Genomic DNA, 14284 nt, shown 5'->3' with positions numbered 1-14284 from the left:
AACAATTTAGGCCGTTGACAAAGCACATATAGCTCGACAACCCTAGCAACACCTCATCCCTACGTGCACCGCACCCACTCAATTATGATAATTTCAATGCTGGTGTGCTTGTGAAGAATGAATTCATGATCAATTCCAATAAAGTCTCATTATGTACATAACTTGAGCGTACATAATTATTATATAATAATTAATTAATTATGTACTTAATATAATTATTAATGAAAATTTTGGTGTTTTTATGATTTTAGTTTTGGAGTTTAGTTATTTTACTTTCGAAGACATAATTAGTAGTATTTATTAAGAATCAACCATTTATATAAATAGTAATGATATTGAAAACTAAAAAAAAAAACCCAACAAAAGTGAATAAGTTTAGGGAAAGTAAACAGTGTTTTTCTTCTTCTTAAATTTATAAATATAAATCCCACAATTCCCAAATAGACATTCCAAAAGACAAAAACCCTACACCTTTACAACCGCATCTTCATCGCCAACATTGCAACGACAGCCCCGCCTTCATCAATGGCGAAACGACGTCGTTCGCAGGTTCACGACGGCACAGCTGCAGGCACGGCGGAGATCAACTCTGTGTTCATAGACACCAACCTCGGTACTCACATCGCCGTATCCGTATGCAGCTCCGACACAGTTTCAGACTTAAAAAGTATTGATCCTCTACCTCTATTTCCGTCGTTGTTTCTCACTATTCCTGTAGTCTGTTAACAAGTTAAATTATGCTAATCGCTTTTCATGAATGTATCATATGTGCTATTGATCACGCAAACATTGTGCATTTGAACTCGATTGCGACATAATTTGCCTATGTAATCCTTTTTTGGCAAATACTAATCGCATAAGGATTGAATGTTGAGAAATTTGTATTCTGTTGATCCTGCAAATTGAGCCTTTGTGCTTTGTCTTGCTCATAGCTTATAATTTTCTGAGATTATGTATGAAGCCGGCATTTGCTGACTGAGTCTATAAACGCGCAGAGAAGGTGACTGTGGCTCATATGCAATCCTTTCCGGAAATTGGTGATATAGAGGTCCACTCTGTGAAGGTACATGCTTTATTTTAGAGGTCTGATGGTGGGGTTTGTCTGTAATTCGTGTCTGATGATTTTCTGCTATTTATGTAGTTAGAACAGAGATCAAACTATTATCATCTTTCAGACAATATGCTTGTTTGGACTGCATTTGGCGAGGTTAACAGAAATTGGTTTCTTTCGGTCACAGCTTCCATTGTCCCCACACATCACTCAGTCAGAAGCTCTATGAATGATATTAATGATGATTGCAACGGTTTCATATCTGATAGGAACAAGAATGCAATTGTTCTTTTTGCATTGCCGGCATGTGCTGCTCAAAATAATGCTGTTTCGGAGACCACTGGTTCTCACAGAAGAATTTATGCAGAGGAACATTGTATGAGAACCGAGTCTCCTGTGAAGAAGAAACGTAAAGTGAGGCACACAAAAGATGAAAGTCATAATTCTGGATTCGAAGGTGGTGACATCATGTCTTGTCGAAATGATAAAGATATGAAGCCTAATATGTCCGACTCAATTGTTAAGGTCTCAGGTCTGAAGAATGATGAATATGATGATGATGGGAGGCTTCTGTATGACAGAACTTACCTACCCAACATAGCAGAAAAAGGTAATTTTGGAAGCATTTTGGACTACCAGAACCTAAATGGTACCGTTAGACCGAAAGAGGACAATAGGTTTGAGAGTGTGGTAAATGGACTGGAAAATGAGGTTGTTTCCGTTTTTGTACAAGGTTCTTCAGCTGGAATGAGGGATGCCGCTTGTGAAGGTGGAGATGTCAACACTTTGGGGAAAAAAAAGAAAAGGAAATTTGAGAAAACAGCAGAAAACAATCATGATAGAACATATATGGAGCAGTTTGGAAAAGGTGAAAGGACCGAGCCTTCTACTCTTAAAATGGAAGAAGGAATGGGTTTGTCATTAGAGAATGGTCATGAAGTTTTAATGCCATCAAACAGCAAAGCTTCAGACCATGTTATTCCAGATTTTTCACCGAAGGAAGATATCCTTTTGCAGAGTGCAGAAAAGAGTACTATTATTGATCAGAACTCCCATAAACGTTTAGATTCTGATGAGAAAAAAGAAGACAATGTATTAGAGAGTAAAATAGATTATGAAGGCAAGGGTGTTCCATCAGTGCATTCAGGAGGTGTTCGTACTAACATTTCAGATCCTTATGCTACAATAATGGATGCTGGTGTCGGAACAGGGGAGGTGAAATCTGATGGGAAGAAAAGAAAGAAAAAGAAAGTTCACAAAACTGCAGAATTCCAACATACGAGTGATGTGGCACATGCTGAAATTGGTGAAATGAATAAGCCTCTTACAGCAACTACTAGGTTGGAAGAAAAGGGTGCATCTTTAGAGCTTGATAATGAAGTTATAATGCCTGCGGATAGCAAAGCTCCTGACCATGTTGGTCCAGATTTAGCATTGAAAGAGGCCATTATTGTGCGGGATGCTGATGCTGTAATGGAACCTGAAATCTCCAGTCGCGTCAAGAAGATGAAGAAAAAAAAGAGAGCAAAGAATTCTGTCAGCACAAATATGGAGAATTCAGACATTAAAGATATTCACAATGGTACCAGATGTTCTTTGGACTTGTCTTCTCCAGCAGGGGATCATGTCACCAAGGGAATTGGAAAGGATGAAAGCACCATGCTCAATGATGGAATGGATGTCGAGATGAGACCGTTGGATGCGATAGTCCAGCATACAATTGATGTGGCACATACTGAAATTGGTGAAGTGAAGAAGCCTCATACAGAAACTACTAGGTTGGAAGAAAAGGGTGCATCTTTGGAGCTTGATAATGAAAGTATAATGGCTGCTGATAGCAAAGCTCCTGACCATGTTGGTCCAGATCTAGCGTTGAAAGAGACCAGTATTGTGGGGAATGCAGATGCTGTAATGGAAGCTGAAATATCCAGCTGCGTTAAGAAGATGAAGAAAAGGAGAAAAACAAAGAATTCTGTAAGCACTATAGAGAATTCAGGCATCACAGATATTCACAATGGTCCCAGAAGTTCTTTAGACCTGTCTTCTCCATCAGGGGATCATATCACCGCCGGAACCGGAAAGGATGAAAGCACCAGACTCAATGAAGGAGTGGATGTCGAGATGACACTGTTGGATGCTTCTAACAAAGATGCTCAGGAGAAAGTATGGGATGTAAATAGAAAAGAAGAAGAGCGAACTGTGGAAGATTTGAGCGATAGAAATAAAATGATGATGGAAAAGACCAAAAGTTTTCCAGATGTTTACCATGCAGCTTTGCACACTGCTGAAACAGAAAATACCATCTTGAAGCCCAATCAAGCGAACCAGGATGGCGAGATTACTGAGAATAAATCTAGAAAAACTACAAAGAAAGGAAGGAAGCAAAAGCACACTGCAACAGATGTCCAAGAAAATTTGCAAGTTGAGGATGAACAGGTTGGTGTTGAACCTTTAGCAACAAAAGAAACTTCATTTGGTTTTGCAAATTCTGAACTAGCTAGCAGAGATGTAGAGTCGTCCCAAGTTTTGTCTCGTAAGAGTGAAGAAAAGGTAGATGAGAATTACGAGCTTGTCCTAAACACTGATGGTCTCAAAGAAAATACTGAAAAGGGCAGTGAAGGAATCAACTTCAAGCAGTACTTTGTGGCTGACCAACTCCAGAATCAAGTCGATATCAGTAACAAGGTAAGAAAGGCAAACAAGTTGAAGAGTTCAAAAGCTAAAGAAAATGAACTGATGAAAACTTCTAGTCCTTCTGAGTTGTGTGAGATGCCTCGTCAGAAACCCAATGACTTTGTTGCTCCCTCATCCTCCCATAAGAAGAACCCATCTTTGGATAAATCAAGCTCGAAAAGGTCCGTGACATTGCACAACAATAAGGGAAATGAAAGGATGCTGTTGCGTTCACATGTTAAAAAAACGATGCCTATGAAAACTCCGAAGAAAAAGATTTTGTTGGCAAAGTCAGGAACAATTTTTCATAATGATAGTGGTGAAAGTTATGGGGATGAAAATGGAACCTTGTTTTCAGATGATCGCACCCTCACTTCATCAGATAGTTCATCCATGTCAGGTGATGACTCGGAAGGGGAAAGTGAAGTGAGCCAGATTTCAACTCGCAAAGGTATGCTTCATATAACACTAAAATTGAATATAAATTGTTTGATGTTAGGAAAGATTCCTCTCATGTGTATCTCATTTATTTTGTAATTTCTATATCTTCAGTAGGGCCCATGGGGCAGCAGGACTAGCACCTAGATGACTGCCGTTTAAGAACTGGCCCTGTTAATTTAATGTATTTTTACGTTATTTAGTCTTTAGACAATATCAATTAGTACTAATGTTATCAAGATTCAAACTATATTACTAACTTAAGAAGAAACCCATATATCTATTGTACAATTCTACTAATATTTGAAAAATAGAAAAAATCAAGTATAATTTAAAATCCTGCCTAGGCCTGGTTTATTTTTATAAGTTGGTATATGTATTTGTATTAGATGCAGTTATGATTTTCTGATACACTTACTTTTCCTTGAAGTTTAGGAATTTACTGGCTACATTTTTTCGCTTGTTTTATTCATTTTACAACCAAACAAAGGACAACAACTACATTTTTATTTCCACACACCGGCATTGATATTTGAGCTACGATTACTCTATCAACTTAGCATGTTTAGGTGATTTGATTTTATTTCACTTTGTGATAAGAAGTCTTTCATGTAGGTTTTAGGGGTGCGGGGATTGGTATAGTTTGTTTGTATGTTATATTGTTATTCGATGACTGCCTATTTTATTGGTGTTGTCTTGGCCTCTATGCTTAACATTTTTATATATGCTGTAATTACAGGATCCAGTGCTGCAAAAGGAAAAACTTTGGATATGTTAGAAGAGTAAGTCCGTTATCTGCTTTTTGATCCTTGAGGTCACTGCTGATTTTATGTTCTATAAAGCATGAAATGCCCATATTTTCTTTCTTGTGCTCATTGTTTATTTAGTCCATGGACAATCTTATATTATTCCGGATGTTAACATGAATGATAATTTGTAATTAAAAGATAAAAATTAATATAGGTTAAACATACCAGATACTGATAGATTGAGCAAATTTAATCTTTCAAATACCCAATCTTATATGGAGTGCTACATAGACTTTGGGGACACCATGAGTTTTAATGTGGAATTGCTAAAGTGTAGAGAGGAATAGAATAAGTAGCTGAAGTGATGCTAGTAGATAGTGAGACCCACATCAGTAGTAGACTAGTAGTGTAATGTGTGATGAAAAAGTTTTAAAAAATATAAGTGGACTAATTATGGTGGACGGACCGAAATGGCTAAAGGAATTACTCATTTTAGGGACGGGGTGATAGTACGAGGTGCAACTCGAAGTCTCAAATCACCCATGTAACCGTCAAATACATGTTTCCACATATTGTAAATTCTTGAAACTGGACTCTTATAAATTCCTAGGACACTGGGCTCCCCAAATCCTCATTTGCTTGTGCAGCATACATTGCTACTGTGATTAGGATTTGATTGACTGTGTACATGTTGCAACAGGGAGAATGTGACGATGGATGTGATCCTAAGAAGCTCGAAGCGGTTCAAGAAGGCGAAGGAGATCGCCACCCAGATCGAAGAATCCCAGCCCATCGATTTTGTTCCTGATAGTCAGCCCGTTTAACCTTGTCGCCGGCCGGAATCGATGTAAGAAAATATTTTCACTACTGAAGATGCCGTATACTTTATTCATACCTGGGAAGGATTACCTTCGCAATTTTGGGTTTTTTAGCGAGGGAGATGTCCCTTTTTTGGTTGTCTTTACCAAGTATTGTGTCACAATTGATATCGTTTTAGTTTTCTTTTTTGTTGTATTGAATTCAGAAGTTGAATGGCGATAACCAAGTTTCAAATTGCCATATAAAAATTGGTGACGTGGATGGATAATGGATATGTATATTAATATGCCGAAGTGAACAACTAAATGGCATCGATTTGATTAAGAAATTGAAAAATACGAGTAAAAAATATAGAAAAGTAAATTTATTTTTTTAGGACCACCTTCGTATACACTTTTATGCTTGTCATTAGTCAACCCCGTTTCAATTTCCTCCAAATTTAGTTTAGATGGTACAATTGAGATAGTATTTCATAATGTTGCATTCAACTTTTGAAAAGTGAGACACAAATGAAAAACATATATTCTTCGTAATTTTGTAAGGAAGTAGTAATTGTTTTTATGACAAAAGTAATTCATATAAAAGTTTTTCCATACAGATCATTAATGTAGCAGTAAAACTATAAAGTCAAAATGTACTTATAAAAGTGCTGCCAGCGAAGAGCGATTTCGATTGTTTAGTGATTCTGTCGAGACATTTCGTCAAACATGATTTGAGCAACAGAAGGAAAACTCTCCCTTTCCTTCTTCAGCTCCCAAACTTCCCTCTCATAAACCACAACAACAAACTCCCGCCAACTTCCATTTGCATAATTTTCACAACTTCCTCACTATTCCTTTTACCTTTATCCATTTATTTGCCATTTGTTCATGCCAAAAGGTGGAGAAACACAATTTTGATGATGTCCAGTTTTCTTCATTCAACCGCACAGAATTTGTTGCTGTCTCCGTTTTCAGGTCGGATAGAAACGCTAACACCGGTTTCCGGCAGAGCCCGTTTCTGCAATTTTACGTTTCAGAAGCCCTCACTGAGGGGCCGCAATTTTGGGATCGTGCGGTGCGGTTTGGGCCAGGTTCCATTTCCTGAACCGGAAAATGCTGAGTTCCTAATCAAGGATTTGTTTGGTAGAGTTGAAGGGCTTCTATACACAAGTGCTGATGCTGCTGTGAGTTCTTCCGATGCAGTTGGTACAACCAAGCAGAATAGTGATTGGCTTTCTGGGATTACGAATGCCATGGAAGTTGTTTTGAAGGTTTGTTATTAATATTGTTATCATTGAAGAGGTTTGTTGGAATCATGAAGATTGGGACTGTTGAATTATTGTGAATTATCAGAGATAAAAAAAGTTTAGCTTTTGATGGATTATGAAATGAATTATGCTTGAGTTATGGAATCCTTGATTTTCTTGTCAATGTTTCTCTTTTTTTATTCAAGTTGTTTGCATTTGTTATTTATCTCTGTTAACTTGCAAGGGCAGAATTAGATTCGTTGAAAGCATCTCCCCTCCTGTGATAGTTGAGCTGTAGTTGCTCTGAAATCTCAACAGAAACACTATAATCTGAATTACAAAATGTGATTTGTTAGTTTGGATAGAAAAGTATGAAGATTCGCACAGACTATATGATGAAATTTGAACTGAATTTCCCTTGGGAATTACTTATCTTAGTTGTTATCATGGCAGTATAAGCGAACATTAGATTAGATGAATATTGGTCCTTCTCAGAAAAAAATCAAAATACTCGGCTCTTGAAAAAGTTTATAGTCCAAGTGTGTGAAAAACGTCAATGCTTCTCAGAAAAACGTCAATATTGGTCCTCAACTTGATACATATTTCTTGTTTCAAACATGGTAGTTTTGGTGCAATTGTGTAGCAAAAATATTTCAGCTTGATTGTATTTTTTTCTACAATGATATAGGTTTATAAACCTTGTTACTCTTTTCAGATTCTTAAAGATGGGCTTTCCACTCTGCATGTTCCCTACGCTTATGGTTTTGCTATCATTTTATTGACGATGCTCGTTAAGGCTGCCACTTTTCCTTTGACAAAGAAACAGGTTATTTTTCCTTTATCCTCCCATAGTTGTAGTATAAGCTCTCCTAATCGTTCATCTTAATTTTAAACTTCATAATTTTCCAAATGTGGAAAATTGCTCAACTTAGAGTATATATAGAGTTGGATTCTTTGTAGTCTTACTTAAATAGGTGTCTTAAAATGTGATGTGTAGGTGGAATCAGCAATGTCCATGCAGTCTTTGGCACCTCAGATAAAAGCTATTCAGGAACGATATGCTGGAGATCAGGTTACATTTTTTTCCCTTTAGGTTGATGTTTTGCTATGCATGGTAATCAGAATTCAGAATATGTACCCTTTTCTCATTCGCTCTGAAGTTTCTTATATCTAACTGTCTTTGCAGGAAAGGATTCAACTCGAAACAGCTCGGCTGTACAAACTAGCTGGTATAAATCCATTGGCAGGTATTAAACCATTGTGAAACCCCTCTTGTTAATTGTTAGAAGAACACAAAAGTAAAATGAAGAACAATAATAGTATTAAATTATTAATTGTTGTAGAGGATTTTCTCTTAGTATATCCTCACTAGTGGAGCAATTTTAATGTTAGTATAAACCCATTTTCCTCTGTTTCTACTTGTTATAGGATGTCTTCCTACGCTTGCCACTATTCCCATATGGATTGGACTTTATAGAGCTCTTTCTAATGCAGCCGATGAGGTAAACTCCACCATCATCTTGTGCTTCCCCTTCCGTTTATGTGTTATGCTGAAGCCTTTATTTTAATTGGACTTCTGTCTTCAAAATCAAGGGATTGTTAACGGAAGGCTTCTTCTGGATACCCTCACTATCTGGTCCGACAACTGTTGCTGCTAGGCAAACTGGTAGTGGTACCACTTGGCTTTTCCCCTTCATTGTAAGAATTTATCGTCCTCTCCCTGCTTTATCAAAGATGTGAATTACTTTGATATCTGAAGTTTGCATGCATGTTTGCATTAGATTAATGTGGTTGAGTACCGTATGCATGAGCATTTAATTCAGATTAAATCAACAAGTTTAGTTTGAGTGTTTAATTTGAATTTATCTTATGCTAAGTATGTGGTAATGTCAGAGTATTAAATAGTTATTTATGAAAGACTGAACGTGATCCAGAACCCTTCTGATTCTTATATTTATTTTCTCAAACACACAGGATGGCCATCCTCCTCTTGGGTGGTCAGATACTTTGGCATATCTTGTCTTGCCTGTTCTTTTGATTGTTACTCAATACATCTCTGTACAGATCATGCAACCGCCACAGGTTTGTCATTGCTTGTCACATAGTACTACTAAACTAGTCATTTCAACATTCTTAGAAGTATATTGAGTAAAAAAAAATGTAACTGAGCTTTAATTTGATCACTGCCAGAGTAATGATCCAAATGTCAAGAATTCTCAAGCCATAACGAAGTTGCTACCATTGATGATTGGATATTTTGCTCTCTCGGTTCCTTCTGGTTTAAGCCTTTACTGGTAAGCTGTTCAGCATTTGTGCTACTTGTCCGGGTTTTTTCTTTTTCTGTTCTAGAATGAAACTTAGATTTCGTGTTTGTACTGGACTTTTTTTTTATTCCGTGTTTGGGAGAGACGCATGACCCTCATGCGTCTCCTTTTAATGAAACGCATGACGATTATGCGTCTTTAAGGGGGACGCATGAGGGTCATGCGTCTCTCTATTTTTTTCGTTTTTTTTAACGACGCATGAGGGTCATGCGTCACAGATAAAGACGCATCTCCCTCATGCGTCGGTACTTTTTTTTTTAATTTCACGGGAGACGCATGACGCTTATGCGTCGTAGGTGGAGACGCATAATGCTTATGCGTCTCTAATTCGAAATAAATCAACCGAGGCAAAGGCAGAATAGGCAGAATACGCGAGAGAAAGAGAGGTTGACAAAACTCAGCAATTTCCTTGGCGATTCCCCTTCATATTTCGGTAAGGTTCCTTCAATCTTTCAACATTCCTCCCTTATTTGTTGTTAATTTGCATATTATTAGGTTTTTTGATAAATTCATTTTAAACTTACTAAATTAGGGTTTATTGAAAAAATTGTCGTTAATTGTTGTTGGTTTGTTTATATATTTTTCAGAAATCATGGCAGTATTCGTGTGTTTATATTGGGGTGGTAGAATAGTTCAACTTCCTCAAGTGGGCATTGGTTATAATCCACCTCGTGCGAGAGCCTCCATCATGTTGAATTCGTGCGAGAGCCTCCATCATATCGAATTAGAGACGCATAAGCATTATGCGTCTCCACCTACGACGCATAAGCGTCATGCGTCGCCCGTGAAATTAAAAAAAGTACCGACACATGAGGGAGATGCGTCTTTATCTGTGACGCATGACCTCATGCGTCGTTAAAAAAAACGAAAAAAATAGAGAGACGCATGACCCTTATGCGTCTCCCTTAAAGACGCATAATCGTCATGCGTTTCATTAAAAGGAGACGCATGAGGGTCATGCGTCTCTCCCAAACACGGAATAAAAAAAAGTCCAGTACAAACACGGAATCTAAGTTTCATTCTAGAACAGAAAAAGAAAAAACCCCTACTTGTCCTATTGATATAATTTCCTATAATTCTTTTCCCACAGAATGTCGTTTCCTCTCATCGTTTATGGTCGTTTACTGGTATCTGATGCAGGCTTACAAACAACATCCTGAGTACAGGACAACAGGTATGGCTACGTAAATTGGGTGGTGCAAAAAGTCCTAAGCAAATTGTTGATGACAGTATCGAGAAAGAGCCAATCCAAACACTAAAGTCCATATCCGTAGCACCACCAGCCAAAAAGGTGGTTGAGAAAGAAGAAAAACTAACTCCAGAAGGGTTTCGTCCGGGTGAAAGGTAAAACAGATGGAAGATTTTTTAATCGCAGACGTTATTTGAATCATATTTTTGCTTATTCTGTTCAAATTTTCCAGGTTTAAACAACTAAAGGAACAAGAAGCTCGAAAAAAAAGGCAAAGAGAGGAAGAGTTGAGGAAATCTGAGGAGGCAGCAGCTAACGGACTTCAGATTACAAATGGCAAAGTAAATAAAGAAATCACCCCACCTGAGGGGGAGACCAGTCCTTCTAACATTGATAGCTTCTCTGTGAATGCTAATAATGTCAAGCCAGAATCGAAGGATGATGAGAGGTCATCTGCTGATAGAGAAGAAAATCCTGATATTTGAGAAGATCGGAAGAATGAAAGAAGTAATCTGCCTATGGACAAAAATATTGAGAAGGTACTTCCTTTCCAACTTTCCGTTTTGATTTGACTTTGCACCACTCTTCATGATTTTAAAAGGATAGGGTACATTTATCAAACTGAGATATAGAACTTGAGTCTATGGAAAATATAGTAGTAGTAATTTTGGTACCCCCTGCGGTTTGCTTATCCTCTCCTGTTGTTTTTTGCCCTTCATGTATGTTTAACGGTATCCTTCACATTGTGAGTTTCTGTCTCATGTTTAGACTGGATATCTAGGATTTAAGCCCTTTGCTACATTTGAAAGCACAGAGACATGTTCGAGAAGAAAATGATAGCGCAGAGGGGACAACTAAGCCAGTGCAGAGAGAGGCTCTCCGTTATCCTAGAGCATCTTCTTATACTTGGGTTGTTTTGCGATGTCTAGTCACATTTTGATCACAGTTGCTGAAGAATGCATGAGCTTTGGCTGTTACTTGGAATCATGTATATTTCATTAGAGATGAGAATGATATACAACTAGAGAGGGGGAGAGAGTTAGTGAATTTTTGTAGCAGTGTAGAATATGAGTTGGGCAATTATTCCTATATTAGTGAGCTGGGAAATTCTCATTAAAAATATGTTACTTGCAACTCCCTTTTTCAAATAAAACACATAGAAAGTATACTTTGATTCTAATACAAGTATGAATTGTTTGTGTAACTCTCTTTTATCGATTCAGTTTAATTTGGTTCTATAATTTAGCTGTTAGAGGTGCTCACGGTTGTGAAACCGTGTTCGGTGGAATTGTGAACCGTAACCAACTTGTGAGAGATTGCGTGGTTCTGGTTTTGAACCATAACCCGGTGGTTCCGGTTATTGGCAGTTTCATTTTTAAATTATGTTTTGCGATTTTGTATATGTGGAGAGACTTTGTTATACTGATATGAGCTAATTAAGTCACGAAGTTTGATCAAATTTCTATTTAGTTATATGAAATTTGAACAATTGTCCCATATAGTATCATTTTTATCGCAATTGTCCCACTAAGTACAAAATATCTTTGGTGATGGTCAGTGATTAAATAGAATAAGAAGAAAAATTACAAGAAAATAAAAAGAATTGTCATTTTTAGTAATACCAGAGAATATCATGAGACATTGACAAAAATAGAAACTATCATTTAATATTTCACTTTCAAACTTTATAAAACTCGCCAAAATTTTGACCAAACTTCGATATTTAAAAGTTCCGATGTTTGATTGCAATTATTTATTAGTTGAGATATTTTTGTTAAAAGATAAAGAATTTATTTATTGTAGTAGTAATTCGTTTATTTAATTTGTAGTTCAAGGACTAAAGTATAAAATATAATCATCAAAATGTTGAATTTTGGCATGTGCATTTAAATCTAATGAAATTGAAAAGTAGGGGATAAAGTGATAATAAAAGGATATAATATGCGATAATTGGAACATCATGACCTACTCAACATGTAAGATTCTCCATTAAAAAAAATATTCAATGTATGCAAACTATTCCATAATTGGCAATTCTTTATTCTAATCTTTATGCACATGACTTGTATACAAATCATGAGATTCCAATGACTTGGTTTAGTGTGTATTATCTCAAGATTGAGTTTTTAAATTTCAACCCTAAGTTGATATTTTATAATTTTGTTTGTTGGCTATTATATAATCGAGAATCTAAATGTTGTTTATCATCTAAAATCTGTGGCGAAGTTAGACATTTCATTCTGAAACTCTTGAGACAAAGAAATATTTTTTAATCAAAATGTGAAACAAATTTAATTTATAGAAATTTAACAATCTCCTAAAATCCTTTATTTTTTTATATAAATTCTTGATATCAATGTTAAAAAGGAAGAATAGTAAAGAAAGGGAGACGAACTAGTCATATGATTAAAGATGTGGCATGAGATAAGTTTCTTCTTCTCAAATTTAACCAATTAAATTAAAAAATAATAATTTTAACATGAAACTACTAAAATACACCAAAGTATTTCTAAATCGTGGATGATCATGCCTTAATTAGCGCTGACATTTACTCGTCTTCAACATGTATGCTTTTGCTTTTAGTATTATTTTTTTAGTATCTAAAAAATTACAAATTGGTGAGCAAATAATAATTAATTAAAGTCCGATATATTCATTATCCGTGTCTTTGCTATTTGAGTCGTAAGGAAATTAATTAAAATATGTGGTTATTAAATAAAACAAAAGCAAACTACTCATTTTCAATTTGATTAAACAAATAAAGTCAACTTTATCCTGAATGAGAGACAATTATGGCATTTGCATGTGATCTATGACTTGTGATAATCATACAATTAACTTCTCACGATTAAGATTTATTGAACTATAGCATAAAATATTAACTTCAAATCTACCAATGTCAGTCTTAATTTTAAAGTACGGCAAAATTATTCTTTGCGGAGGCATATTTAAATGGTGTTTTGATTTCAAGATTTTAGTGATCATGAATTAGTAGTTTAATTTGCTTTAAATTTCAATTGTTAGGATGAGATTGCTTTTATTAATCATAAAGGAAAAGTGTAAATACATCACTCTCATTTTGAATTGTTTTATGTGTGATGCGTTGCATTTATTAGTGAGGTGATATTGGTGAAAGAATTGAATGCTTTTTATCTAAAGATGTAAATTCAATATACCAAATATAGATGATCCATTCCCAATTTATTATGAAATGGATCTTTCCAAACAACTACCCAATAGTTTGTTATGTTCATATTTCCATATAAACAAACAATAATATATGCAAGATATCAATATAGTCTCATGTTCAATATTAATATACTCACCTACCTATCATAAAATTATTAAATTCGTATAAAATATAATTTTACATTAACAAATCTAATATATTCATACAGATAGATAACTAGGTCGAAGAACTAAGGATATGCATTTCTACATCTAATATATCTATGATAAATATATATTTATGATTCAGTTTCTAATTCTATGCCCCCTATTCACCTAATTTAAAATAATAACAACACTACCAATCCTTTTTATTTTATTTTTTACTAAAACAAAATAAATCTTGAATTATGGCGATATGAATCAACTTCCAATTATCATATAGCGGGATATATTATAAAAAATAATAATTTATAAATTTATTAATATTTAAGATATTTTCTACAATCAATAAATTAGATAAGACAAAACTATTTACTCTAATGTAAAATGGAGTACTCTATTTTGCCCCTTTTAAAGGGGAAAAATTGTCACCATTCCTTTCCCCATTTTCAAATAAATTATTTTATTTCAGATTATCATCAT

The 14284-nt window shown here is 35.4% G+C and overlaps 2 protein-coding genes across 5 annotated transcripts; both read left to right on the top strand.

The window, feature by feature from the left end:
- The first annotated feature begins 463 nt into the window (after positions 1–463).
- On the top strand, positions 464–5998 carry LOC121808533. Its single transcript, XM_042209075.1, has 5 exons — positions 464–667; positions 996–1063; positions 1142–4175; positions 4902–4944; positions 5612–5998. The coding sequence occupies exons 1-5, from the start codon at positions 526–528 to the stop codon at positions 5733–5735; spliced, it is 3411 nt and encodes a 1136-aa protein (XP_042065009.1). The 5' UTR covers positions 464–525; the 3' UTR covers positions 5736–5998.
- Positions 5999–6403: 405 nt separating this feature from the next.
- On the top strand, positions 6404–11675 carry LOC121808585 (ALBINO3-like protein 1, chloroplastic). 4 transcript variants are annotated; one of them, XM_042209147.1, is made up of 11 exons: positions 6404–6982; positions 7674–7784; positions 7956–8030; positions 8145–8205; positions 8387–8460; positions 8552–8656; positions 8933–9040; positions 9149–9252; positions 10423–10626; positions 10704–11010; positions 11286–11675. In XM_042209147.1, exons 1-10 carry the CDS (start codon positions 6629–6631, stop codon positions 10954–10956), a joined length of 1449 nt encoding a protein of 482 aa, XP_042065081.1. In that variant the 5' UTR covers positions 6404–6628; the 3' UTR covers positions 10957–11010; positions 11286–11675. The 4 variants fall into 4 exon arrangements, with proteins under 4 accessions (XP_042065081.1, XP_042065082.1, XP_042065080.1 ...); XM_042209148.1 differs by having other exon boundaries at positions 11281–11675; XM_042209146.1 differs by having other exon boundaries at positions 11253–11675.
- Positions 11676–14284: the final 2609 nt, after the last annotated feature.

This window comes from Salvia splendens, chromosome 6, assembly GCF_004379255.2.
Source record: "Salvia splendens isolate huo1 chromosome 6, SspV2, whole genome shotgun sequence".
NCBI classification, from domain to species: Eukaryota; Viridiplantae; Streptophyta; class Magnoliopsida; order Lamiales; family Lamiaceae; genus Salvia; species Salvia splendens.
The sequence above is the reverse complement of the archived record's forward strand: the minus strand, read 5'-3'. Positions and strand labels throughout refer to the sequence as shown.

Bases quoted from the DNA above. Each gene is read 5' to 3' on its own strand.
- LOC121808533 (XM_042209075.1), top strand. From the start codon at position 526: ATGGCGAAACGACGTCGTTCGCAGGTTCACGACGGCACAGCTGCAGGC. The intron at 668-995 runs GTATTGATCCTC...ATAAACGCGCAG, and splicing joins CACAGTTTCAGACTTAAAAA to AGAAGGTGACTGTGGCTCAT. The intron at 1,064-1,141 runs GTACATGCTTTA...CTATTTATGTAG, and splicing joins TAGAGGTCCACTCTGTGAAG to TTAGAACAGAGATCAAACTA.
- LOC121808585 (XM_042209147.1), top strand. From the start codon at position 6,629: ATGATGTCCAGTTTTCTTCATTCAACCGCACAGAATTTGTTGCTGTCT. The intron at 8,031-8,144 runs GTTACATTTTTT...CTGTCTTTGCAG, and splicing joins AACGATATGCTGGAGATCAG to GAAAGGATTCAACTCGAAAC. The intron at 10,627-10,703 runs GTAAAACAGATG...CAAATTTTCCAG, and splicing joins GGGTTTCGTCCGGGTGAAAG to GTTTAAACAACTAAAGGAAC.